This window comes from Onthophagus taurus, chromosome 8, assembly GCF_036711975.1.
Source record: "Onthophagus taurus isolate NC chromosome 8, IU_Otau_3.0, whole genome shotgun sequence".
Taxonomy (NCBI): Eukaryota; Metazoa; Arthropoda; class Insecta; order Coleoptera; family Scarabaeidae; genus Onthophagus; species Onthophagus taurus.
Window position 1 is genome coordinate 1,671,522 of NC_091973.1, and position 27,368 is coordinate 1,698,889.

The window sequence follows — 27,368 nt, forward strand, 5'->3', positions numbered from 1 at the left end:
AATTTTATGGAAAAAATAATCTCGGCCGACTTCGAAGACGTCGGCCGCCCTAAGTATTGTCCATGATTCTTGGGACGGCCGACGTCTTCGAAGTCGACCGAGATTATTTCTTATATCATGAACAATACTCAGGATTCGGAACATTTTATAAAAAAAACTTTTAGAACAAAAGTTGTAGCAAATTTTACTCTTAACAATATTGCTCTCTTTCAGTTTTGCTCCCAGATGCATGAATATCGAGAAAATACAGCTTAGAGATTAATATTAATAAGAACAAGTTCATATAAGAATAAGTGCAAAATAGAGAAAGCAAGAACCGCTTTCAACCAGATGGCTAAACTGTTCAAAAGTCTCAACCTTAATGTGGTTCTACAAAAAAGTACTGAGGATCTCATCTGTGGATAGAGTAATTAACAGAATAGTGATGGATAAAACTAAATCTACCCTGCTTGAAGTTTATAGAAAAAATAATCTCGGCCGACTTCGAAGACGTCGGCCGCCCTAAGTATTGTCCATGATTCTTGGGACGGCCGACGCCTTCGAAGTCGACCGAGATTATTTCTTATATCATGAACAATACTCAGGATTCGGAACATTTTATAAAAAAACTTTTAGAACAAAAGTTGTAGCAAATTTTACTCTTAACAATATTGCCCTCTTTCACTTTTGCTCTCGGATGCGTCAATATCTAGAGAAATACGAAAATTTGCTAAATTCGTAGTTTTACAAGTTGTTAATTAACCAAGTCTACCCTGCTTGAATTTTATGGAAAAAATAATCTCGGCCGACTTCGAAGACGTCGGCCGCCCTAATTATTGTCCATGATTCTTGGGACGGCCGACGTCTTCGAAGTCGACCGAGATTATTTCTTATATCATGAACAATACTCAGGAATCGGAACATTTTATAAAAAAACTTTTAGAACAAAAGTTGTAGCAAATTTTACTCTTAACAATATTGCTCTCTTTCAGTTTTGCTCCCAGATGCATGAATATCGAGAAAATACAGCTTAGAGATTAATATTAATAAGAACAAGTTCATATAAGAATAAGTGCAAAATAGAGAAAGCAAGAACCGCTTTCAACCAGATGGCTAAACTGTTCAAAAGTCTCAACCTTAATGTGGTTCTACAAAAAAGTACTGAGGATCTCATCTGTGGATAGAGTAATTAACAGAATAGTGATGGATAAAACTAAATCTACCCTGCTTGAAGTTTATAGAAAAAATAATCTCGGCCGACTTCGAAGACGTCGGGCGCCCTAACTATTGTCCATAATTCTTGGGACGGCCGACGTCTTCGAAGTCGACCGAGATTATTTCTTATATCATGAACAATACTCAGGAATCGGAACATTTTATAAAAAAACTTTTAGAACAAAAGTTGTAGCAAATTTTACTCTTAACAATATTGCTCTCTTTCAGTTTTGCTCCCAGATGCATGAATATCGAGAAAATACAGCTTAGAGATTAATATTAATAAGAACAAGTTCATATAAGAATAATGTGGTTCAACAAAAAAGTACTGAGGATCTCATCTGTGGAATTAACAGGATAGTGATGGAGCGTTACTCTTTTATTCCAAATCTTAAATCCACTTTGTTGTTTTCTTCTAGTTCTAATACAACAGTTAGAAAGAAAGCCTTTATTTAGTGTTAAAAAAGACATCCGATATTCAAATGATTATTAAATGTAATAAATTTTCTCTAAAAAGTCTTTGAAAATCAATAAACATTAAATTAATTAAAAATAATCCGCCATGTTGGGAATAAAAGTTTAGTATGCCATCTATTGACATAAAAAATAATAAGGTTGGTAAAATTGGTTGCCTAAAACCTCCTGACGTTTGACACTTCTATCATGTATAGATTTCAAAGGATTAGGCCGGTGTTAAAAAGTTAAAATCAAAAGAATCTCACGTAGTAAAGTTAAGAACAGTCAATTAAAACGAATTATAAGTTAATTGGGATCCGACCGTTTATAAAAAGAAATCAAATGGATTATCCAAAAGGTACCTGCCCCCATTTACCATTGGTAAGAGACGAAATTTTATCAGTATACAAAAAGATATACAAAATTTTCGTCGCGTCGACGAGTAGCAAAGAAAAGTCCATAAAAATAGAGAATAGGAGATGTCAAGACTGTAATACTTTACAACACCACCTTCATACATGCGCCCATTGCGTATATTTTGGTTGCCAACAACATGTCCGTACTCATTCTTCAACGTTCGGGCACATGTTTAGTGTAGAATTAACATTCGGACAATTGTATTGTTTAAAATGTGGTGATTACGTTTACGAGGCTGCGTTAGATAAAATAGCTTTTGAATTAAAATTGTCGGCAAGTTCCTGTAAGAAACGTTTATTTAACTGGTCGTTTTTTCAATGTAACGATGAAAACGGTGATTTATTAAAGTTCACACCAAAACGTGTTTGCATACCCCCGGAATCAACAATAGGACTCCGGGGGCTTTTAAATTTAGGCAACACATGTTTTATGAACTGTATAATACAATCCTTTATGCATATGCCATTATTAAGAGAATACTTTTTAACCGAACGCCATAAATGCACGAGATCACCAAACAGTTGTCTTGTATGTGAATTAGCAAAACTCTTTCAAGATTTTTATTCCGGCATGACAACTCCGATATCGCTACATAAAATGTTACATTTAATATGGACGCAAGCCACTCATTTAGCCGGATACGAACAACAAGATGCCCACGAATTTTTTATCGCCATGCTTCATGTCTTACAAGAACACGATGTAACTGGAACTCAAGACTCGCCACCGAAACGCTCTATAATCGATCAAATCTTTTCTGGGTTACTTCAAAGTGATGTTGTTTGTAAAAAATGTAAAAGCGTTTCAACGAAAATCGAAGCGATGAAGGATGTGTCACTCGATTTGGGACAAGTTAGCGGCGGTCGTCCCCCGCAAGATATTCAAGAGTGTCTGGAAAGGTTTACTAGAGTGGAAGACCTCGGCGCAAAAATTATGTGTTCAAATTGTAATTCGCATCAAGAATCGACTAAACAACTCAGTATGAAAACATTGCCGATTGTCGTGTGCTTCCACCTGAAACGATTCCAGCATTTCAAGAAAGGGGAGAAGATATCTACGCCGATTTCGTTTCCCGAAACTCTCGATATGACACCATTTATGAGTAAAACTAATAATCGCGCAACAGAATTGTCATCAGATAACAAATATTCACTTTTCACCGTTATTAATCACGACGGTAATATGATTAATAGTGGTCATTATACAGCTTATGTAAGACAACAACAAGAATATTGGTACAAGTGTAGCGATAGAATGATTACAATGGCTAATATCGAGGATGTTTTAAAATCTGAGGCATATTTATTGTTTTATCATAAAAGTATTTTATTGTACGATTAATATAAGTCATTTTTATTAAAAAAACTGTCCTATTTTTAACTTATTAATAAACCTTATTTATGTATAATCAATTCAAAATGATACTTAAATATTATTTTAAGTTGAAACTTTGAAGAAAATGATGTTTTTTAATATTGAATTTTTTTTTATACTTTGTAACCAATTTGTATTTATTAATAAAAGAAAACGCTAAAAATTAATTAAATTAATATCAAGAAATTATATCAATGTTTGAGTTGAATATACATCACAAAAAAATAGATAATATATCATTTTATCTATTTTTTATCCTATTTTAAAGTTTATTTTTTGTACGTTTTTATTATTTTTTTTTTCCGACTGGAAGAATATACGTTTTTTTTTTGTTATTGCCAAATGAGACAGTATTTTGAATATATTTGTACATAGTATTTTTATACGTTATAAATAAATAAAAATACTTTTAAAATAATACTGTTATTATTTATTTTTTTAATGATAAAAGTTGTTAATGGTATTACTCGGGTTTCTTGACACTTGGGGCGGCCGACGTCTTCGAAGTCGGCCGAGATTATATCATATCGTGAACAATACTCAGGAATCGGAGCATACTACTAAAAAACTTTTTGAGCAAAAGTTGTAGATAATTTTATTCTTAACAATATTGCTCTCTTGCACTTTTGCTCTCAGATGCGTCAATATCGAGAAAAATACGAAAATATGAAAATTTTGTGAATTTATTGCTTTTTTAAGCTGTTATGGTAACACTATGGAAACGGAGCATACTACTAAAAAACTTTTTAAGCAAAAGTTGTAGATAATTTTATTCTTAACAATATTGCCCTCTTTCACTTTTGCTCTCGGATGCGTCAATATCTAGAGAAATATGAAAATCTGAAAATTTGACGAATTCGTTGCTTTTTTAAGCTGTTATGGTAACACTAGGGAAACGGAGCATACTACTAAAAAACTTTTTAAGCAAAAGTTGTAGATAATTTCATTCTTAACAATATTGCACTCTTGCACTTTTGCTCTCAGATGCCTCAATATCGAGAAAAATACAAAAATATAAAAATTTGACGAATTCGTTGCTTTTTTAAGCTGTTATGGTAACACTAGGGAAACGGAGCATACTACTAAAAAACTTTTTAAGCAAAAGTTGTAGATAATTTTATTCTTAACAATATTGCTCTCTTGCACTTTTGCTCTCAGATGCGTCAATATCGAGAAAAATACAAAAATATGAAAATTTGACGAATTCGTTGCTTTTTTAAGCTGTTATGGTAACACTAGGGAAACGGAGCATACTACTAAAAAACTTTTAAAGCAAAAGTTGTAGATAATTTTATTCTTAACAATATTGCTCTCTTGCACTTTTGCTCTCAGATGCGTCAATATCGAGAAAAATACAAAAATATGAAAATTTGACACATTCGTTGTTTTTTTAAGCTGTTATGGTAACACTAGGGAAACGGAGCATACTACTAAAAAACTTTTTAAGCAAAAGTTGTAGATAATTTTATTCTTAACAATATTGCTCTCTTGCACTTTTGCTCTCAGATGCGTCAATATCGAGAAAAATACAAAAATCTGAATATTTGACGCATTCGTTGCTTTTTTAAGCTGTTATGGTAACACTAGGGAAACGGAGCATACTACTAAAAAACTTTTTTAGCAAAAGTTGTAGATAATTTTATTCTTAACAATATTGCTCTCTTGCACTTTTGCTCTCAGATGCGTCAATATCGAGAAAAATACAAAAATATGAAAATTTGACGAATTCGTTGCTTTTTAAGCTGTTATGGTAACACTAGGGAAACGGAGCATACTACTAAAAAACTTTTTAAGCAAAAGTTGTAGATAATTTTATTCTTAACAATATTGCTCTCTTGCACTTTTGCTCTCAGATGCGTCAATATCGAGAAAAATACAAAAATATGAAAATTTGACGAATTCTTTGCTTTTTTAAGCTGTTATGGTAACACTAGGGAAACGGAGCATACTACTAAAAAACTTTTTAAGCAAAAGTTGTAGATAATTTTATTCTTAACAATATTGCTCTCTTGCACTTTTGCTCTCAGATGCGTCAATATCGAGAAAAATACAAAAATACGAAAATTTGACGAATTCGTTGCTTTTTTAAGCTGTTATGGTAACACTAGGGAAACGGAGCATACTACTAAAAAACTTTTTAAGCAAAAGTTGTAGATAATTTCATTCTTAACAATATTGCACTCTTGCACTTTTGCTCTCAGATGCGTCAATATCGAGAAAAATACAAAAATATGAAAATTTGACGCATTCGTTACTTTTTTAAGCTGTTATGGTAACACTAAAGAAACGGAGCATACTACTAAAAAACTTTTTAAGCAAAAGTTGTAGCAAATTTCATTCTTAACAATATTACTCTCTTTCACTTTTGGTCTCAGATGCGTTAATATCGAGAAAAGTACAAAAATATAAAAATTTGCTAAATTCGTAGTGTTGCAAGTGAGTAATGATATCACTAGAGTTTGTGAACCCGATCCTGTTTGAAGTTTATGGAATAAATAATCTCGGCCGACGCAATAAAAAGAAGATAGAGTTAATAAAATATAGTAGTTAGTATACAAGCTGAAATATCTCAGCTTTTATATAATTTTTATGTAAGATATGGAAATAATATAGACTTCTTATATCTTTTGTTAAAAAAATGTATTGAATTACATTTCAGAAGCTGAGATATATCATTTTCTGTGATGTATGTAAACTTTATTGTATGTGTTGTTGAACCTTGGCTCATAATTGAATTTCAATGCTTTCATATACAAATAGCTATTATGCTGTTAAAATAATTGCATTTAATATCGTATTAAAGATATTTTTGTTAATAATTCTTTTTGTGATTTATGTTGAAGCCAATTACTATAAATAACAACGCTCCCATTGTTAATAGAATAACAACAGCTTTTATATTTCCAGGGCTAATCCGAACGTAACAGTTAAGCGTTATTTTCATTTTGAAACTACAAAACATTGGTTTAAAATCAAAATTTAATTTGTAATTATAAAAATATCAAAATACAATTACTTGAAAAAACATTTATTATTATCATTGCGATGATAAGCAACTTTTACAACTGATTAAATCTGTTATTTATAACAATTCCATTGAAGATATTATTTATTACTCAACAGCAACCTTCAAACTCTCGAGAAATCACTTAAACACGATTGTTTAATATAAAGAGAAAAATTCGGTTAACACGTGTTAAATAATAAAATAATTTTTGTTAAAGTTTTTTCAACTAAAATATTCAGAGATAAGTTGTATCGTGTGAATTGATCTTTGCATGGATTTGATGATGCCACGGGCACACTTTTGATAATAATCTTTCGAAATAATCGATTGTGAACGAGTCATTATTAAAAACGAAATGATGCTAACTGCAAAGGGGGTACTCGGTTCACGACAGCGATATCTAGTTATTCGAATAATGTCGGAATTAAATTGGAATTAATGGAACGTCCCAGTGTCTCCAGTGATAACCTTCGCACATAACCTCAAAGTCGAATATTTCAAATAGTTAGGTCGATTTTATCAATGAAAAAATAAGGAAAATCTACTAAAAACAATCAGTTGAGTTAGAAAATATTAGTTAGTCAATTTTATTTGTCCAAAATGAGCTCTAAAGTTGCTTATGCCATAGGCACAGTTTATGTGGGGTGTATTTTAAATAACGTTTTTTTGGAATATTTAGTCAGGTAAGATTCTTTTTTTGATTTGAATGTTTTAATAAGAATTTTTTTTCAGGGATGAACCAGGTTCTGGAAATTTAATAACCTTTAGTCAGTTCTTGTTCATAGCAATTCATGGATTTTTCACTTATTCAAAATATGGAAAAACCAAACGTATGATACCATTCAAGGATTATGTTACATTAGTCTCACTATTTTTTATAACCAGCGTTTTCAATAATTGGGTTTTTGGTTTCAACATTCCCGTACCGCTCCATATGATTTTTAGAGCCGTAAGTTCAAAAATATATATATATTTATTTTTGAAACTTTTTGTTCTTGCTCAGTAGTAGTTTTAAAAAGTAAAAAAGGAATTGTGCAAGTACAAATTATTTATTAAAAAATTTCCAAAGTGGTGTAATTAAGCAATGGTTATAAATCTTATCTTCCCATTTTATCCATCTATCAATAAATAAATATTGGAGATATTAACAAGTGGAATGAAACGAACTCCTAAAGAAATTTGTGCAACAAGTTCAAAAGATCAAATTTCAAAGTGTTGTATCACATGACATATTATTAAAACAATCAAGTGTTGGTTATAAAAGATTGTTTATAAAGAAACTTGTAAAGTACAAAGCAACAGATGACAAAGATAGACCTAATTAAATTTGCTACAAAAAGGGAGATTAATTTTTTAAGAATTGATAAGATAAAATGAACCTTAAACATTTTTGAATTTAATTTATATCTTTTGCAAATCAAACCTAGATTTACAGTTAACGCAAGAAATTAGATGAGAATTAGAATGAGAAAATTAAACATTGGAAATATCTGATTATCCACACACTTAAAAATTAAAGTATTTAATACCTGCATATTGCCTGTAATAAACTATGGAGCCAATAATAATAAGCTATGGGTAACACAACGCGCTATGCTTGGGATTTCCCTAAAAGATAATCTCTGGAGGATGACCATCCATGAGATGGACTGATAATTTGCTAACTAAGAGGAAGAAGAAGTTAACTAGAGTCATCATACCCCATGGTCTTCATTTGGCCATCTATTCTCGCCCAATTCTGTTCAAATGTCCATACTATGTCAACCTTTTCTTATCTATTCTGTTTATTATATCGCTATCTCAGTCTGTGTTATTTCATTACTTCGTTAATTGCACTATTTATCTTGAGTTAAGTTCCATTTCTAAAGCTTGGAGCCGTCGGTCTTATTTTTTGAGATATCCCAAGTTTTAGAACAATACTTTCTGGCGAAAATAAAAATTTGAGAATTCAGACTTAAGTATTATCAATTACGATCTCTTCGACTAAAATATTTTCAGATTTCTTGCACTTCCGGTTATACCGGAAGTCGCCACCTACTTAATTTTTTAAATGGAACATCCTGTATATTTTTACATATTTGGATTTGTCTGTTTTCATGGTTTATAAATAAGTTTACTTTTTGCAATTTGATTCGGCCGTTCTCGAGTTATTCGAATTTTTCTAGAAAAATCTGCTCCTGCAGACATTTGTTCAAAAAATCAGAGAACACTCAATTTTTGGGATATTAATTTAGGATTCAGAATATGCTTAAACAACATGATGGAGTATGTTTTGGTGCCGAGAACGGCTGTCTAGAACGTTTGGTCACTTTACTATGGCACGTTAACTTTTCAAAATTTGGAAGTACCATAACTTAATTTTTTTAAATGGCACCCCCCATATTTTATTACTTAGTCGTCTTCGGCGTCTCATTCTACATCTTTTATATCCCATATGTCCCATACCTAACATTAATAGTTTGGGAGATAATTAGGGTTTTTTGAAAAATGCACACATATCATATGGATATTTAGCCTAGTGTGCCATGAAAAACAAGCCTTCTCAATGAGTTCTTGTCAAAGACTCACTTGTTTACCTCACTTGATGCATGTGAGCAAATAATTATCTGTTATGTCCCTTAATATTAGTACTGAAAAGAGTTAAAATCGATAACAATAACGAAAGTACTATTTACACAAATCAAGAAATTCTTAATTTATTTTTTATGCATAAAAAGCGCGACAAAGTTCGTAGTATGATTCCTAGATCTTCTTTGGCAGCTCGAATTGAGGTGTTGGGACTGGGTTCGAAATAAGCCACGGCATTCACCTCTTCCGTTGCATTATCTACTACATTTTTTGGTCAGTTTAACACGTGATTAATTCGTCCAAAATGCAAAAAATTTGCTTCTATTCTTCTAAATTTATCTTTTGTCATCGGAGGTAAATGCGGATAATTTTCATTAAACATTCTGCAAGTTCTACTAAGAACTTTGTCGCACTTTTCGTGCACAAAAAATAAATTATGGATTTCTTTATTTGTATAAACATTATTTACGTTATTAATATCCATTTTATCTGGTTTCAGGCTCACAAGCATCAAACAACGTAAATCAGACTTTGACGTTTGTCAATAAGTCATTAAACATTTGTTTTCCATGGCACACTAGGTTAATATCGATATGATATGTGAGCATTTTTCAAAAAACCCTAATTATTTCTCAAACTATTAATGTTAGACATAGGACATATGGAGTATAAAAGATGTAAAATGAGACGCCGAAGACGACTAAGTAATAAAATATGGGGGGTGCCATTTAAAAAAATGAAGTTATGATAGTTCCAAATTTCGAAAAGTTAACGTGTCAGTGTAAAGTGACCAAACGATCTAGACAGCCGTTCTCGGCACCAAAACATACTCCATCATGTTGTTTAAGCATGTTCTGAATCCTAAATTGATATCTCAAAAATCGAGTGTTCTATGATTTTTTGAACAAATGTCCGCTGGAGCAGATTTTTCTAGAAAAAATCGAATAACTCAAGAACGGCCGAATCAAATTGCAAAAAGTAAAGTTATTTATAAACCTTGAAAACAGACAAATCCAAATATGTAAAAATATACAGGGTGTTCCGTTTAAAAAAATAAAGTAGGTGGCGACTTTCGGTATAACCGGAAGTGCTAGAAATCTGAAAATATTTTAGACGAAGAGAACGTAATTGATAATACTTAAGTCTGAATTCTCAATTTTTTATTTTGGCCAGAACCACAGAAACGTCTAATGACCGGTCTCGCTGAGACACCCTGTATAGATTTATATATTTTGTGTTTAGTGACACAGAATAACAACAACTTGCAGCTTTCAGCATCGCAACAAGCCGATGATATGATATTAATTGGGGCGCATCGACGATAAACGACCGCGACTAAAACATTCAAAAATCATCCTTGCGGCCGAGGCTTACTATCTGTTGACCAGTTTTAGGTTGATATGGTATTAATGGCCACGCTTTGGCTTAAATATCCAAAGATATAGATCCTCTGTTCTAAGCTCTGTAACTTATTGGCCAATTTTGGGTTGATATGGTATTAATTCGGCCGTAAGCAACCTCGGGTTAATGTCATAAATCCTCTGTTTTAAATTTTTGCCGAGATCGCTTCCGGTCCCACGCCTGGATAAAGAAGGAGAGTAAGCGTAGAACCAACCACCCTAAATTGTAAAAAGTACATCTGTTATGATAGCAGTAAATGGAGAGAGACTTTACGACCCAGGCTTTCTAATTTATTGACCAATTTTGGGTTGATATGGTATTAATTAGGACGCCTCGGCCGCAAGCAACTTCGACTAATACATCTAAAGTCATAAATCCTCCGTTTTAATCTTAGCGGAGGTCGTTTGCGGCTGAGGCTTTGTAATTTATTGATCAATTTTGGGTTGATACCAAAATTGCACCTCCAAGGTAATGAAAAACTTGTTAGGATTGATAAAGAAGGGTTCTATGTAGATAGAATAGATGTTCTGTGGGATTGAGATACGTGTGCTTGGGATCATTGTCTTATTGAAAAGTAAATGATCTCAAATTAAAACTAATCTTTATTTTTTTATAAAATAAAATTAATTAAAATCTAATTTTTTTCTCTTAGGGTTCACTTATAGCAAATATGATAATGGGTATTATAATTTTAAAACGACGATATTCCTTCTCAAAGTTCCTATCAGTTGGGATGATAACCGTGGGGATCGCAATATGCACGATAATATCAAGCGGATCATCCTCAAAAAAAATGTGTACAGATTGCGGTCTGGAACCGATTAATTTAGAGCCATCATCTGATGATAACGAATTTTTCTGGTGGGTTGCGGGAATTATTCTTCTCACAGCAGCACTTTTGTTATCAGCTCGAATGGGGATTTATCAAGAAACTATTTATAGAGTTCATGGAAAACATCCAAACGAAGCACTTTATTACACGGTAAAACTTTCTAATAATTAATTTAATAATATAATCTTTTATTAATTTTTTTTAGCATTTATTATCATTACCTGGATTTATTTTATACGCACCAAGTATAATTGAACATACCGAAAAAGTCATTTCAAGCGAGCCATACACACTTCCGTTTGTTGAGATTGCGATTCCGATTTTAGTTTTGTATTTGATTGGAAATGTTTTAACTCAATATTTATGTATAAGTTCCGTTTATTTATTAACAACCGAATGTACTTCGTTAACGGTGACATTAGTGATAACTCTCAGAAAATTTATTTCGTTGTTGCTCTCAATCGTTTATTTTAAAAACCCGTTCACGTGGTTGCATTGGTTTGGCACGATTTTGGTGTTTGCCGGAACGTTAATTTTCGCCGAAATTTTCACTTTCAAAAAGGACGCAACTCAAGAAAAGAAACAAATTGACAAAAAAGTTAAATAGATAGTTAAATATTATATTTTTTTGTGGTGTTAATGTTGTTCAATAAAGGCTAAAAAATATTCTTTTAAGTGTTTTATTGTTTAAAAATTAAAATCTTTTAATACTTAAAAACAAAAAAATTAATCAACTAATTAAAATATTCTTTGATTTTTCTTTTTGGTATCACAGCAACGTAAATTGAGAAAGGAATTTTTAAATAATTCTTAACGGAATGTCTTTTCTCTTACGTAAAAACATCTTTGATGTTTTGGAACTGTCGAATTGCCAAATCCACCGGGAGATTGAATTTAAATTTCGAGAGAGAATCCAAACTTTGTAAAGCATCTTGAAAACCTACAAAAAAATTAATAACAAATTCTAAAATTAATCTTTATACAATTTACCTGTTTTAACGACATAACTCCATTCCAAATAATGCATATTAATCAATTGACGACATTGATAAATTAAACTTAACCAAGTAACCAGCTTATTTGCACTAAAAAAATTGTTATTTATTATACAAGGGAAAAAAGTATTAAATTTTAGCTCGAGGTTTGGTTGACAAAAAAGCGAGAGCTAAAATCTAATATTTTTCCCGTGTATAATACTTTTTTTTTCTGCGATGGGAAAAACGACGATTTAAGTAATTAGTAGAAGCAGCGAAAGTAGCGTCACAAAAATTATTGTAAGTTAAATCGGTTGGCTAAGGTAAATGTTAAAGGTAGAAATTTTACAAAATTCGAATTTTGAAAATTATCGATGAAAATTGCAACATCGAAAATTTTATCAAAACTTCAAATATTGTTTTCTCAAAAACTAAAAGTTATTTTTCAAAACGTGTTGGTTCATTGGAAAGAGGACACTTTTATTAACATTTTGGGAAATTTTCATACTCATATTCCAAGAACTGGATTTTATACGAATTTTTAAACTTAATCGGCGAAAATTGCAAAATTGGAAAAAATTGTCGGTCATTTCAAAAATTTATTTCTCAAAAACAAAGCGATTTTTCAAAACGGCTTTTTGCATTAAAAAGAGGATACTTTAATTAATAATTGGTGATATTTCCACAAAGATCCTTCGAGAAATGTATTTTATAGCGAATTTTGAAAATTATCGATGAAAATTGCAATTTATCAAAACTTTAAATATTGTTTTCTCAAAAACTAAAAGTTATTTTTCAAAACGTGTTGGTTCATTGGAAAAAGGACACTTTTATTAACATTTTGGGACATTTTCATACTCATATTCCAAGAAATGGATTTTATACGAATTTTTAAACTTAATCGGCGAAAATAGCAAAATTTGAAAAAATTATCGATCATTTCAAAAATTTATTTCTCAAAAACTAAAAGTGATTTTTCAAAACGGCTTTTTGCATTAAAAAGAGGATACTTTAATTAATAATTGGTGATATTTCCACAACGATCCTTCAAGAAATTAATTTTATAGCGAATTTTGAAAATTATTGAAAATTTTATCAAAACTTCAAATATTGTTTTCTCAAAAACTAAAAGGTATTTTTCAAAACGGGTTGGTTCATTGGAAAAAGGACACTTTTATTAACACTTTGGGAAATTTTCATACTCATATTCCAAGAAATGGATTTTATACGAATTTTTAAAACTTAATCGGCGAAAATTGCAAAATCGGTTATTTTAAAAATTTATTTCTCAAGAACTAAAAGCGATTTTTCAAAACGGCTTTTTGCATTAAAAAGAGGATACTTTAATTAATAATTGGTGATATTTCCACATAGATCCTTCAAGAAATTAATTTTATAGCGAATTTTGAAAATTATCGCAACATCGAAAATTTTATCAAAACTTCAAAAATTGTTTTCTCAAAAACTAAAAGTTATTTTTCAAAACGTGTTGGTTCATTGGAAAAAGGACACTTTTATTAACATTTTGGGGAATTTTCATACTCATATTCCAAGAAATCGATTTTATACGAATTTTTAAAACATAATCGGCGAAAAATGCAAAATTCGAAAAAATTATCGATTATTTCAAAAATTTATTTCTCAAGAACTAAGTGTTTTTTCAAAACGGCTTTTTGCATTAAAAAGAGGATACTTTAATTAATAATTGGTGATATTTCCACAAAGATCCTTCAAGAAATGTATTTTATAGCGAATTTTGAAAATTATCGATGAAAATTGCAATTTATCAAAACTTTAAATATTGTTTTCTCAAAAACTAAAAGTTATTTTTCAAAACGTGTTGGTTCATTGGAAAGAGGACACTTTTATTAACATTTTGGGAAATTTTCATACTCATATTCCAAGAAATGGATTTTATACGAATTTTTAAACTTAATCGACGAAAATTGTAAAATTTGAAAAAATTGTCGGTCATTTCAAAAATTTATTTCTCAAGAACTAAAAGTGATTTTTCAAAACGGCTTGTTGCATTAAAAAGAGGATACTTTAATTAATAATTGGTGATATTTCCACAACGATCCTTCAATAAATGAATTTTATAGCGAATTTTGAAAATTATCGATGAAAATTGCAATTTATCAAAACTTTAAATATTGTTTTCTCAAAAACTAAAAGTTATTTTTCAAAACGTGTTGGTTCATTGGAAAAAGGACACTTTTATTAACATTTTGGGACATTTTCATACTCATATTCCAAGAAATGGATTTTATACGAATTTTTAAACTTAATCGGCGAAAATAGCAAAATTTGAAAAAATTATCGATCATTTCAAAAATTTATTTCTCAAAAACTAAAAGTGATTTTTCAAAACGGCTTTTTGCATTAAAAAGAGGATACTTTAATTAATAATTGGTGATATTTCCACAACGATCCTTCAAGAAATTAATTTTATAGCGAATTTTGAAAATTATTGAAAATTTTATCAAAACTTCAAATATTGTTTTCTCAAAAACTAAAAGGTATTTTTCAAAACGGGTTGGTTCATTGGAAAGAGGACACTTTTATTAACACTTTGGGAAATTTTCATACTCATATTCCAAGAAATGGATTTTATACGAATTTTTAAAACTTAATCGGCGAAAATTGCAAAATCGGTTATTTTAAAAATTTATTTCTCAAGAACTAAAAGCGATTTTTCAAAACGGCTTTTTGCATTAAAAAGAGGATACTTTAATTAATAATTGGTGATATTTCCACATAGATCCTTCAAGAAATTAATTTTATAGCGAATTTTGAAAATTATCGCAACATCGAAAATTTTATCAAAACTTCAAAAATTGTTTTCTCAAAAACTAAAAGTTATTTTTCAAAACGTGTTGGTTCATTGGAAAGAGGACACTTTTGTTAACATTTTAGGAAATTTTTATACCCATATTCCAAGAACTGGATTTTATACGAATTTTTAAACTTAATCGGCGAAAATTGCAAAATTCGAAAAAATTATCGATCATTTCAAAAATTTATTTCTCAAAAACTAAAAGCGATTTTTCAAAACGGCTTTTTGCATTAAAAAGAGGATACTTTAGTTAATAATTGGTGATATTTCCACAACGATCCTTCAAGAAATGAATTTTATAGCGAATTTTGAAAATTATCGATGAAAATTGCAATTTATCAAAACTTTAAATATTGTTTTCTCAAAAACTAAAAGTTATTTTTCAAAACGTGTTGGTTCATTGGAAAGAGGACACTTTTATTAACATTTTGGGAAATTTTCATACTCATATTCCAAGAAATGGATTTTATACGAATTTTTAAACTTAATCGGCGAAAATTGCAAAATTTGAAAAAATTGTCGGTCATTTCAAAAATTTATTTCTCAAGAACTAAAAGTGATTTTTCAAAACGGCTTTTTGCATTAAAAAGAGGACACTTTAATTAATAATTGGTGATATTTACACAAGGATCCTTCAAGAAATGAATTTTATAGCGAATTTTGAAAATTATCGATGAAAATTGCAATTTATCAAAACTTTAAATATTGTTTTCTCAAAAACTAAAAGTTATTTTTCAAAACGTGTTGGTTCATTGGAAAGAGGACGCTTTTGTTAACATTTTAGGAAATTTTCATACCCATATTCCAAGAACTGGATTTTATACGAATTTTTAAACTTAATCGGCGAAAATTGCAAAATTTTAAAAAATTGTCGGTCATTTAAAAAATTTATTTCTCAAAAACTAAAAGCGATTTTTCAAAACTGCTTTTTGCATTAAAAAGAGGGTACTTTAATTAATAATTGGTGATATTTCCACAACGATCCTTCAAGAAATTAATTTTATAGCGAATTTTGAAAATTATCGATGAAAATTGCATTTATCAAAACTTTAAATATTGTTTTCTCAAAAACTAAAAGATATTTTTCAAAACGTGTTGGTTCATTGGAAAGAGGACACTTTTATTAACATTTTGGGAAATTTTCATACTCATATTCCAAGAAATGGATTTTATACGAATTTTTAAACTTAATCGGCGAAAATTGCAAAATTCGAAAAAATTATCGATCATTTCAAAAATTTATTTCTCAAAAACTAAAAGCGATTTTTCAAAACTGCTTTTTGCATTAAAAAGAGGATACTTTAATTAATAATCGAAAGTGATAACAGCGACAGTTCTGTTATTAATGAATGTGATGATGAATTACAAGCGAAGAGAAGAAAACTAGACGAAACTGCAACAAGAGTTTTTATATATCGTATTGGGATTGTTACAATGAGGTTGGTAATGACAAACTTGATATAAATAAAGTTGTATTTAATGAAAAAAGTCCTATTATGGTTGAACTTGATTATTATCTGCAGTGTCCAACACTTAAAAGAGATACTAATTCCTACGAATGGTGGAGTACTAAGTAATAGGTTTTTAATATCTGTCCAAAGCATGAAATCAGCCAGGTAACATTAGATAATATTGAAGATTCGTGAACGTTATTAATTGTGAAACTTAAGAATGATGTAAGCAAGAGATTTGTAGTTACTGAAGAATGTATTAAATTTGAATGTAGATAGCCTTTTGTCAAGTAGCAGCATATTTTTATTGAACTAAAGTCTGAAGACGCACGGCTAAACCCGAAACTTTCTAGTTCTAGGTCTAGTGTTAGTTCTAGTTTTACACTAGCACTATCACAAAAACTAACACAAGACCTAGAATTAGAATCATTCGGGCTTCCTAGTGTAATTTTTGCTTAAAACTGACTAATAGCAACCCTTCCTTTTGGCGCTTCAATTCATAACACTCCTCCTAATTAAAAAATCGAGTATAGTAAAGTTTCCCAATTAAAATCTGAACCATAATAATTTCATAAAAAGTGACATTTTGTTACCTCTCAACAGAGATAAAATGTGAGATTTTTCCCATCACAGAAAAAACTTCTTTTTTAACTTACTTTAACGCGGCACAAATAAACGCTTTAAAATGCGAATCATAACTTCTTTTATACTGAGAATGTGTTGCAACAATATTACTAATCACGCAAAGCATGTTTTGATTGGTTGAACTAGCCGAGGCTCCAGCAATATCCAAATTAAAACTTTGAGAGAGTCGCCTTGCCGGTGTCGAATTAAAGCGTTCTCCGTTTTTCAGTTCGTAATAATTTACGATGATTTCCCAGGCGTGTACGGGGTTATCTTGCATTTTAGGCCTTCTGGAAAAGCACCCAGAAAATGGAACGATGCTGTGTGTGTGATTAGCCTCGACGGCGCCATGCTCCATCAGATCTCTTAGGCACGTTGCAAAGTGCTTCCGCACGGCAGTTATCAATTGGGAGTTTAAGCTAGATGGTCCGGAGTCTGAATCGCTAATATAATCTTCTGCGTTTCCGTTTCCATCGCAATGTGACGCTAACTCTTTTACTTTTAATATTGATAGTTCTAATCGTGCTCTAATATCGCTACAAAAGAAAATTTTTAAATTAAATTAAATCAAATTTGCGTTTTTTTACCCATAATGATTAATTTTGTTGGTCGTTTTAAGGTCGTTTCGCTTAAATTTACTTGGGCCGCAGCCGAGTTGTAACAAGGCAAACATATGAAGTAAGGTAGCAGTTCTTTGAACGAGTCCTAGGGTGGATTCATGACTATTTGGTTTTTGAACCGTGTGCAAAGCGCATCCGCAAACGCATTTGTCCTTTTTCGTGTCGGCTTGTAAATAATTTATGAAACGTTCTAAATCGTCAACTTGAGTTTTAAGCTGTGAAACTAAGTGTTCTTTTACTTTTAACGGATTTATGAGATTGCTCAAAGCTATATCGATTTGTTGTTTAACATCGGCTGTTGTTAGTTGATGTAATTTTTGCTCATCCAATTGTAAATTGATCCTAATTTTTAATTCGTTCAAAATGACACGTTGCCGTTCTAAAACAACGTCTTGCGGAACATCGGCTTCCCCACTTTCGAAAGCATACTGTTCTAATTCGTGTAATTGCGATTTCAACTTTTCGATCAATTCTTGTTGTTGAGTTCTTCTCAAACGAATCATTTCTGCTAAATTCGCTTCGCTAATTCGTTCTTTAACCGAACCCACGTCTGGTATTCCACGAAATGCAAACTCTTCCAGTGATCGTAACAATTCATCTTTATCGTCAATTGAGGCATCAACTATTTGCTTTAATCTGAACTGAACTTGAGCGAAATGTGTTGTTAATGCAAACAGAGAAGAACTTAATAAGTCTTGTTCTTCTTCTAAACTTTTAAATTTTTCCAATATAAAACTAAAAAGAAATAAATTTGTGGTTTTAAAAAGTAGGGTTAATTATTTAGTTATTTACCAATGTGAACTACAGCAGTCTGCTTCCAAAATTGAATTATTGGAAGCTTGGGCTTCGGCATCTTCGTTGGGGGCTCCAAGAGGATCCCAGCGCTCCCCGGTAGGTTGCTCTTCTGAAGGTGCAAATTCATCCATCTCGTTTCTTTATGATATTATTTCGTTTCCTGTGTCTTCATTGGTATGTCCGAGGGGAGCACTTCCGATTTATTGCGATAATAATCATTGTTTATGTGATTAAAAAGTAAAAAACCGACGTCTATGAAACTAACACTACCAGTGATAAGTGATAAGCATATGGTATGCTATGGCGCTTATTTGTATGCCTACCTCTTTATTTTTTTAAAGTTTCATTTTCTTAAAAATACATTTTAAACGTTATTTGCAACTTTAAAATATAGCTTATTCATGATTTTTAAGATTTTTTAAAAACAAATTAATAAATTTATTGAATTATTTTTTTTTGCAGAGGTTACAAGAACTAAATAGCCCATACTGTGGTAGTGGGAATTTATGAATTCAAATTTCAAATTTAAAAATATAGGTAGCTTTCCCCTACTGAAGTCTAGACTTAGTTCATTGCAATCTAGATGTGTTGGTCACCAGGTCACCGAAAGAAGACCCATACCAACAGGTATTTACAGGCAATTTCACATCATCATCCCCAACAGAAGAGGTCCGTGATCCGTACATTATTTCAACGAGTAGCGAGACTATGTGAAAGAGAGAACTTGAAGAAAGAGCAACACTTTCTACGAGGCGTGCTGCAGAAGAATGGATACACTTCGAGGGACATCAACCAGGCCATCAAGCAGCGAAAGCAGAAAGAGGACACGGTAAGTACAAAACCACTTGGATTTATCTGTCTTCCCTATGTTTCAGGTGTAACGGAACGAATTCAAAATTCAGCAAAATTCGGAACACACTCCCGATAGCCAAGGACAAACTAACTCCATTAAAAGGAGCGGGAGTCTATCGACTATCGTGTAGTTGTGGGAAGGTTTATGTTGGCCAAACTGGACGCAACGTCGAGTGCCGCATCAAGGAGCATGAGAGGGATGTAAGGCTGAAGAAGATCCAGCAGTCGGCGGTTGCGGAACATTGCCATGCAGAGGGGCACCGAATAGACTTCGAACAAACAAAGGTGCTGGCTAGGGACAACAGATACTACCAAAGACTGACAAGAGAAGCCATAGAGATCCACCGACATAAAAATAACGTCAACAGAGAGGTTGGCTGGGAGCTTAGCAAAACATGGAAGATGGTGGTGAACACGAAGACCCCTTCCCGCCTCACACCGGACGCGACGCAAATTAGTTATTAATTAACTTGTAATTAGCGTTAACTGATTATTAATTAGTTTTTCCGACTTATATATAGTTACCGCTTTTTGATCAACATGGCATCCGAAACGTTTACCTCTTAGTTCTCATTTATCGTCTTCCAGACTTGATGGTGTATTTGTTCTTGGTCATTTTGTTGTTATCTCTTCTTTTTCGGAGCTTGCAACCGAAATTCTGTAGTATGCGCTACCATACTTGGGTTGATACATTATTTATCGGAAGTAATCTGGCCTAAACTAATAACAGAGTTGATAATAATAATAACAGAACCCCAGATGTCACTGAAATGGGCTAAAAAGGCTGTCATGATAACCACAGAACAAAGAATTTATAGCTTTAAAGTGTAGCGAACCTCGGGTTCTGTTAATTTTATTTCTGAGTTCGAAGCAGTTAGCAGTTAATTCAGAGTTCTGAGAGTCCGTAACATAGTCCGGTAGTTAGTTCCAGATAGGGAGTTTCAGAGCTGTCAGTTAGTTCGACGGAATCAGTTGTTTCCAAGGAGTCAGGACGTAGACCGTGCCACAATCTTGAGGCTAAGCCCAGGCTGGGGTGACTCAAAAGGAGTTTTCCGTAGTGGCATTCAATCCACAATCCGTCGTTATCGGGAGACCAATAACATTGAAGATCATCCCAGAAGTGGAAGACCAAAGACAGTCACGACTCCCTTCATGGTGAAGTGTGCCTGGGGCAAGGTCCACCAGAATTCAAAGAGGAGTCTCAGAAAAATGGCTAAAGAGTGCAGTGAATCTGTGCACATTCGCCTTCAGAGATGTCATGAACTTTTGAAACACTTCTCGCCGGCGGAGCTCAAAGACAACCTTTGATTATTGTGGATCAGAGGGTCAAGATCAACTTCCAGAACTACCTTGCTGAGATTTTGATGAAGGAAGTGCTTCATTACACCCAGTCTCATTTCAACGGACGCCGGTCATCCAAAATCTGGTGGAACTGATATCATAGCTTCCAAATACAAAATCTCATTCAATTAAGGTTGGTATTCATTATGAATCAGTTCCTGCGCCTCGCCCGCAAGCGACCTCGGCGAAGTGAAGATAAACGATTTTTTATTCAAGTATTGTATGCTTAGTTTAGGTTCCAAGATTCCAAGATTTCATCTCATTCGCCGAGGTCGCTTGCGGGCGAGGCGATTCAACTGATAGCATAGCTTCCAAATACAAAATCTCATTCAATTAAGATTTGTACTCATTATGAATCAGTTCTAGCGCCTCGAACGCAAGCGACCTCGGCGAAGTGAAGATAAACGATTACTTATTCAAGTATAGTCTGCTTAATTTACTCTCCAAGATTCCAAGATTTCATCTTATTCGCCGAGGTTGCTTGCGGGCGAGGCGGTGGATCTGATATCATAGCTCCCAAATACAAAATCTCATTCAATTAAGGTTTGTACTCATTATGAATCAGTTCCAGCGCCTCGCCCGCAAGCGACCTCGGCGAAGTGAAGATAAACGATTTCTTATTCAAGTATTGTCTGCTTAATTTAGTCTCTAAGATTCCAAGATTTCATCTTATTCGCCGAGGTCGCTTGCGGGCGAGGCGATTCAACTGATAGCATAGCTCCCAAATACAAAATCTCATTCAATTAAGGTTGGTACTCATTATGAATCAGGTCCAGCGCCTCGCCCGCAAGCGACCTCGGCGAAGTGAAGATAAACGATTTCTTATTCAAGTATTATCTGCTTAATTTACTCTCCAAGATTCCAAAATTTCATCTTATTCGCCGAGGTCGCTTGCGGGCGAGGCGATTCAACTGATATCATAGCTTCCAAATACAAAATCTCATTGAATTAAGATTTGTATTGGTTATGAATCAGTTCCAGCGCCTCGCCCGCAAGCGACCTCGGCGAAATGAAGATAAACGATTTCTTATTCAAGTATTGTCTGCTTAATTTACTCTCCAAGATTCCAAGATTTCATCTTATTCGCCGAGGTCGCTTGCGGGTGAGGCGGTGGATCTGATATCATAGCTGCCAAATACAAAATTTTATTGAATTAAGGTTTGCACTCATTATGAATCAGGTCCAGCGCCTCGCCCGCAAGCGACCTCGGCGAAGTGAAGATAAACGATTTCTTATTCAAGTATTGTGTGCTTAGTTTACTTTCCAAGATTTCATCTTAATCGCCGAGGTCGCTTGCGGGCGAGGCGGTGGATCTGATATCATAGCTCCCAAATACAAAATCTCATTCAATTAAGGTTTGTACTCATTATAAATCAGTTCTAGCGCCTCGCCCGCAAGCGACCTCGGCGAAGTGAAGATAAACGATTTCTTATTCAAGTATAGTCTGCTTAATTTACTCTCCAAGATTTCATCTTATTCGCCGAGGTCGCTTGCGGGCGAGGCGATTCAACTGATAGCATAGCTTCCAAATACAAAATCTCATTCACTTAAGGTTGGTATTCATTATAAATCAGTTCCAGCGCCTCGCCCGCAAACGACCTCGGCGAAGTGAAGATAAACGATTTCTTATTCAAGTATTGTGTGCTTAGTTTACTTTCCAAGATTTCATCTTAATCGCCGAGGTCGCTTGCGGGCGAGGCGGTGGATCTGATATCATAGCTGCCAAATACAAAATCTCATTGAATTAAGGTTTGTATTCATTATGAATCAGTTCCAGCGCCTCGCCCGCAAGCGACCTCGGCGAAGTGAAGATAAACGATTTCTTATTCAAGTATAGTCTGCTTAATTTACTCTCCAAGATTTCATCTTATTCGCCGAGGTCGCTTGCGGGCGAGGCGATTCAACTGATAGCATAGCTTCCAAATACAAAATCTCATTCACTTAAGGTTGGTATTCATTATAAATCAGTTCCAGCGCCTCGCCCGCAAACGACCTCGGCGAAGTGAAGATAAACGATTTCTTATTCAAGTATTGTGTGCTTAGTTTACTTTCCAAGATTTCATCTTAATCGCCGAGGTCGCTTGCGGGCGAGGCGGTGGATCTGATATCATAGCTGCCAAATACAAAATCTCATCGAATTAAGGTTTGTACTCATTATGAATCAGGTCCAGCGCCTCGCCCGCAAGCGACCTCGGCGAAGTGAAGATAAACGATTTCTTATTCAAGTATAGTCTGCTTAATTTACTCTCCAAGATTTCATCTTATTCGCTGAGGTCGCTTGCGGGCGAGGCGATTCAACTGATAGCATAGCTTCCAAATACAAAATCTCATTCACTTAAGGTTGGTATTCATTATAAATCAGTTCCAGCGCCTCGCCCGCAAGCGACCTCGGCGAAGTGAAGATAAACGATTTCTTATTCAAGTATTGTGTGCTTAGTTTACTTTCCAAGATTTCATCTTAATCGCCGAGGTCGCTTGCGGGCGAGGCGGTGGATCTGATATCATAGCTCCCAAATACAAAATCTCATTCAATTAAGATTTGTATTCATTATGAATCAGTTCCAGCGCCTCGCCCGCAAGCGACCTCGGCGAAGTGAAGATAAACGATTTCTTATTCAAGTATTGTATGCTTAGTTTAGGTTCCAAGATTCCAAGATTTCATCTCATTCGCCGAGGTCGCTTGCGGGCGAGGCGGTGGATCTGATATCATAGCTCCCAAATACAAAATCTCATTCAATTAAGGTTTGTACTCATTATGAATCAGGTCCGGCGCCTCGCCCGCAAGCGACCTCGGCGAAGTGAAGATAGACGATTTCTTATTCAAGTATTGTCTGCTTAATTTAGTCTCCAAGATTCCAAGATTTCATCTTATTCGCCGAGGTCGCTTGCGGGCGAGGCGGTGGATCTGATATCATAGCTGCCAAATACAAAATCTCATTGAATTAAGGTTTGTACTCATTATGAATCAAGTCCAGCGCCTCGCCCGCAAGCGACCTCGGCGAAGTGAAGATAAACGATTTCTTATTCAAGTATTGTCGGCTTAATTTAGTCTCTAAGATTCCAAGATTTCATCTTATTCGCCGAGGTCGCTTGCGGGCGAGGCGGTGGATCTGATATCATAGCTCCCAAATACAAAATCTCATTGAATGTTCCCCACTGAGAGTATTGTAACATTGTTTATTAGTGTTTGAATAAAATTTATTTCAAATTTCATGTCTCTATGTACTTCCGTTCTGTTTTTATCAACAGAAATACCGTTCAACAGGATTTTTGTAACATCCTGTAGATATAGCAAAAACATATTTTATAGATATATTTACAAAAATGACACAAAGTTCATCAAAATATACCTATATTTTAAGACAGTATCCCCAAGTCCCTATTTCTACAGTATTTTCTTGTTATCTTTGTATTTATTTATTCGGTTGAGGTTGGTAGTGCCTAAAATGTTTAACAAAATTATGTCAAATACACTTAATTTTCAATTTTTATCATTCCTTATCAAAAATTAATTTGAAACGGATTAAATAAAAATAATCTTGAGAATCCAATAAATCTTTTAATTGATTTTTCTATTTTTTTTATTTTCGAGATTGGTACAAGTCTAAATTGATAGAATAAGAATAAGGGAGCTAACTTCATGTCATGTTTGACGTTACGTGAATACGTCATTGTTATGAGAATATAGCACGATATTTAATTTAGAATTTAGTTAAGACCCTTGCATAAAAATCCATGATAAACCTTAAAAATTAGTCACTACTCAATCGGCGATACTTCAACAAACGGAAAAATGTCTCAATTCAAAACCAGTAGTTCCGAAAGAACCAGTATTCATGATATGCTGAAAGATATTCCGCCCAATGAAACCAAAGGTAAAATTATTTAAATTTATAAAATATGTGTATATGATGCGAAAAGCGGTTTTAGGGCTGTCGACTTGTAAAAGCTCACCTGCCATCCTAACTCCAACCACACCTGTACAAAATGATGATGCTACCGTTTTAAAAACATCCTCTAGGATAGAAAACCTGAAAAATTGGTCTATATCCACTTATAAATGCACCAAACAATTAATGTTTGAAAAGTTAGGGAAATCTTCACGAACTGTTGATGCAGGTAACTTATTTATTATTCAATCAATATTTTATACTCAATTTATACTCTATTTCAATTAGAATTAGAATCTCAAATAGAGCAACTTCGCGATACTCAACGTAAATATTTAAATATATTACGTTTGGCAAGAAGTTTAACAAGCCATTTTTACCACGTCGTCCAAACGCAACATGCTCTTGGCGAAGCATTTTCTGAGTTAGCTCAAAAATCCCCAGAACTCCAAGAAGAGTTCCTTTACAACTCAGAGACGCAACGTAATTTGACAAAAAATGGGGAGACTTTGCTTGGGGCGCTTAACTTTTTCACCTCATCCGTGAATACGTTATGCAATAAAACGATCGAGGATACACTGCAAAGTGTAAGACAGTACGAAGCCGCGCGGATAGAGTACGACGCATATCGAAGCGATCTCGAATGTCTTTCCAATAAACCGGACGCTCCCATGGGGTTGGAGGATGCACAACATGAATACGAGGTTCATAGACAACATTTTATGAAGCTACGAGCGGAAGTTGCTATTAAAATGAAGTTTTTAGATGAGAATAGGGTAAGATTACATTAAATTGGTTAATTAATTTAATACATTTAATTATTTCAGATTAAAGTGATGCATAAACAATTGTTATTGTTTCATAATGCGGTGTCTGCCTATTTTTCTGGTAATCAAACTGCCTTAGAAGCAACACTAAAGCAGTTCAACATAAAAATTAAAACACCAAACTCCGCGTTTCCGTCATGGTTGGAACAGTAGCGCCATAAGTGTTTGGACTGCGACGCGGAGTAACTTATTATTCCACATTTCCATTCTAGTCGAAACTTGTTTCTTGCATTATTAATTAATCGTACTTAATTATATTTTTGTATATATTAATTTTGTATTACGAACCAATTTGTATTTGAGGGAACCTTTGGTTTTGCTTTATTATTAATTCCTTTTTTAATTAATTTATTAATTAATTAATTTAATTCTAAAAGAATTGATTGGTTGTATTTTTGTATTGAATCTCGACATTTTTAGCATTTTAGTGTTATTTAAATGAGGCGTATTCGTAAAAAAAAAAAAACTAACTGCTTGTGATTTTTAATTTTTAACTACACTCAACACGGCGTGTTTTTTTATCTAAAAAATATGTACAGGTGGTTAAAAAAATGTAATTTTTTTTAATTATCCTGTATGTAAGATTTTTTTTTAACCGGCAGAACTGAATAATTGTATAACAATAATATATAGTATATATATATCACATCTCTGTAAATGGAAACATTTTTTTCTTTTTATTTGTAGTGTAAGTAAACGTTCTTTTCCACTAATCTTTTTTAGTTTTTTTATCACCAACTTTTATAGAAGAAAAATAAGATCTCGTTGTGACGTAATATTTGGTTCTAATATGGCATTTAATGTCCCTGGAGGGTATTGACTCGACCTACAAATACCCAACTTATCTTGGAGTATGTGAGAGCTTATGAGGTCAAATAGCGGATTACAAAATTAGTCTGGAAATATTAACTCAACTATTTCTAAGTGTTTATCCACTCTTTCTCCTCTTCTATTACTTCCTCTAATCGTCCGATATTTAAATTCACTGCAATATTATCTCTCCACCGCATCCCATACTAAGAGGAAGATACCCAGAAGATGTTATGTCCCAAAAAAGCGACAACGACATAAAGGGACATTAAAGAAGAAGAATACACCTCATTAGTGTTCTCATCATTTCGAGTAAAATACGAATATATGAAAATTTGGTGAATCTATAGTTTTACAAGTTGTTAATTAACCAAATCTTTCTTGTTTGAAATTTATGGATGGAATAAACTCGGCCGACTTCGAAGACGTCGGCCGCCCTAAGTATTGTATACGATATTTGGAGCGGCCGACGTCTTCGAAGTCGGCCGAGATTACTTCTAATATCATGAAGAATACTTAGGAATCGGAGCATGTTATAAAAAAGTATTTAGAACAAAAGTTGTAGCAAATTTCATTCTTAAAAATAATGCTCTCTTGCACTTTTACTCTCAGATGCGTCAATATCGAGAAAATTTGCTCAATTCGTAATTTTACAAGTTGTTAATTAATCAAGTGTACCCTGTTTGAAATTTATGGAAGAAATAAACTCGGCCGACTTCGAAGACGTCGGCCGCCCTAAGTATTGTTTATGATATTTGGAGCGGCCGACGTCTTCGAAGTCGGCCGAGATTACTTCTAATATCATGAACTATACTGAGAAATCGGAGCATGTTATAAAAAAGCGTTTAGAACAAAAGTTGTAGCAAATTTCATTCTTAACAATATTGCTCTCTTTCACTTTTGCTCTCAGATGCGTCAATATCGAGAAAATTTGCTGAATTCGTAGTTTTACAAGTTGTTAATTAATTAAGTCTACCCTGCTTGAAGTTTATGGAACAAAATAATCTCGGCCGACTTCGAAGACGTCGGCCGCCCTAAGTATTGTTTATGATATTTGGAGCTGCCGACGTCTTCGAAGTCGGTCGAGATTACTTCTAAT

At 33.2% G+C, this 27,368-nt stretch overlaps 4 protein-coding genes across 5 annotated transcripts; 3 read left to right on the forward strand and 1 right to left on the reverse strand.

The window, feature by feature from the left end:
- The first annotated feature begins 1,832 nt into the window (after positions 1–1,832).
- LOC111415134 (ubiquitin carboxyl-terminal hydrolase nonstop) lies at positions 1,833–3,859 on the forward strand. Its single transcript, XM_023046676.2, has one exon. It carries the CDS (start codon positions 1,993–1,995, stop codon positions 3,406–3,408), a length of 1,416 nt encoding a protein of 471 aa, XP_022902444.1. The 5' UTR covers positions 1,833–1,992; the 3' UTR covers positions 3,409–3,859.
- A 2,828-nt stretch (positions 3,860–6,687) lies between these two features.
- Positions 6,688–11,915, forward strand: LOC111415031 (UDP-xylose and UDP-N-acetylglucosamine transporter-like). The gene is made up of 4 exons (XM_023046527.2): positions 6,688–7,131; positions 7,181–7,397; positions 11,070–11,399; positions 11,455–11,915. Exons 1-4 carry the CDS (start codon positions 7,049–7,051, stop codon positions 11,854–11,856), a joined length of 1,032 nt encoding a protein of 343 aa, XP_022902295.2. The 5' UTR covers positions 6,688–7,048; the 3' UTR covers positions 11,857–11,915.
- On the reverse strand, positions 11,914–18,874 carry LOC111415047 (RUN domain-containing protein 1). Its single transcript, XM_023046542.2, has 5 exons — positions 18,547–18,874; positions 17,722–18,489; positions 17,167–17,670; positions 12,240–12,334; positions 11,914–12,189 (listed from the first exon to the last, which is right to left on the reverse strand). Exons 1-5 carry the CDS (start codon positions 18,678–18,680, stop codon positions 12,080–12,082), a joined length of 1,611 nt encoding a protein of 536 aa, XP_022902310.2. The 5' UTR covers positions 18,681–18,874; the 3' UTR covers positions 11,914–12,079.
- Positions 18,875–24,382: 5,508 nt separating this feature from the next.
- LOC111415066 (ADP ribosylation factor interacting protein arfaptin) lies at positions 24,383–26,172 on the forward strand. 2 transcript variants are annotated; one of them, XM_071198537.1, is made up of 4 exons: positions 24,383–24,617; positions 24,664–24,861; positions 24,921–25,408; positions 25,460–26,172. In XM_071198537.1, the coding sequence occupies exons 1-4, from the start codon at positions 24,536–24,538 to the stop codon at positions 25,610–25,612; spliced, it is 921 nt and encodes a 306-aa protein (XP_071054638.1). In that variant the 5' UTR covers positions 24,383–24,535; the 3' UTR covers positions 25,613–26,172. The 2 variants fall into 2 exon arrangements, with proteins under 2 accessions (XP_071054638.1, XP_022902329.1); XM_023046561.2 differs by having other exon boundaries at positions 24,386–24,617; positions 24,673–24,861.
- Positions 26,173–27,368: the final 1,196 nt, after the last annotated feature.

Excerpts from the sequence above, each read along its gene's own strand:
- LOC111415134 (XM_023046676.2), top strand. The coding sequence starts at position 1,993 with ATGGATTATCCAAAAGGTACCTGCCCCCATTTACCATTGGTAAGAGAC.
- LOC111415031 (XM_023046527.2), top strand. The coding sequence starts at position 7,049 with ATGAGCTCTAAAGTTGCTTATGCCATAGGCACAGTTTATGTGGGGTGT. Across the intron at positions 7,132-7,180 it reads TTTTTGGAATATTTAGTCAG|GGATGAACCAGGTTCTGGAA; the intron begins GTAAGATTCTTT and ends ATTTTTTTTCAG. Across the intron at positions 7,398-11,069 it reads TCCATATGATTTTTAGAGCC|GGTTCACTTATAGCAAATAT; the intron begins GTAAGTTCAAAA and ends TTTTTCTCTTAG.
- LOC111415047 (XM_023046542.2), bottom strand. The coding sequence starts at position 18,680 with ATGGATGAATTTGCACCTTCAGAAGAGCAACCTACCGGGGAGCGCTGG. Across the intron at positions 18,490-18,546 it reads GACTGCTGTAGTTCACATTG|TTTTATATTGGAAAAATTTA; the intron begins GTAAATAACTAA and ends ATTTCTTTTTAG. Across the intron at positions 12,190-12,239 it reads GAGTTATGTCGTTAAAACAG|GTTTTCAAGATGCTTTACAA; the intron begins GTAAATTGTATA and ends ATTTTTTTGTAG.
- LOC111415066 (XM_071198537.1), top strand. The coding sequence starts at position 24,536 with ATGTCTCAATTCAAAACCAGTAGTTCCGAAAGAACCAGTATTCATGAT. Across the intron at positions 24,862-24,920 it reads TTCACGAACTGTTGATGCAG|AATTAGAATCTCAAATAGAG; the intron begins GTAACTTATTTA and ends TATTTCAATTAG. Across the intron at positions 25,409-25,459 it reads AGTTTTTAGATGAGAATAGG|ATTAAAGTGATGCATAAACA; the intron begins GTAAGATTACAT and ends TAATTATTTCAG.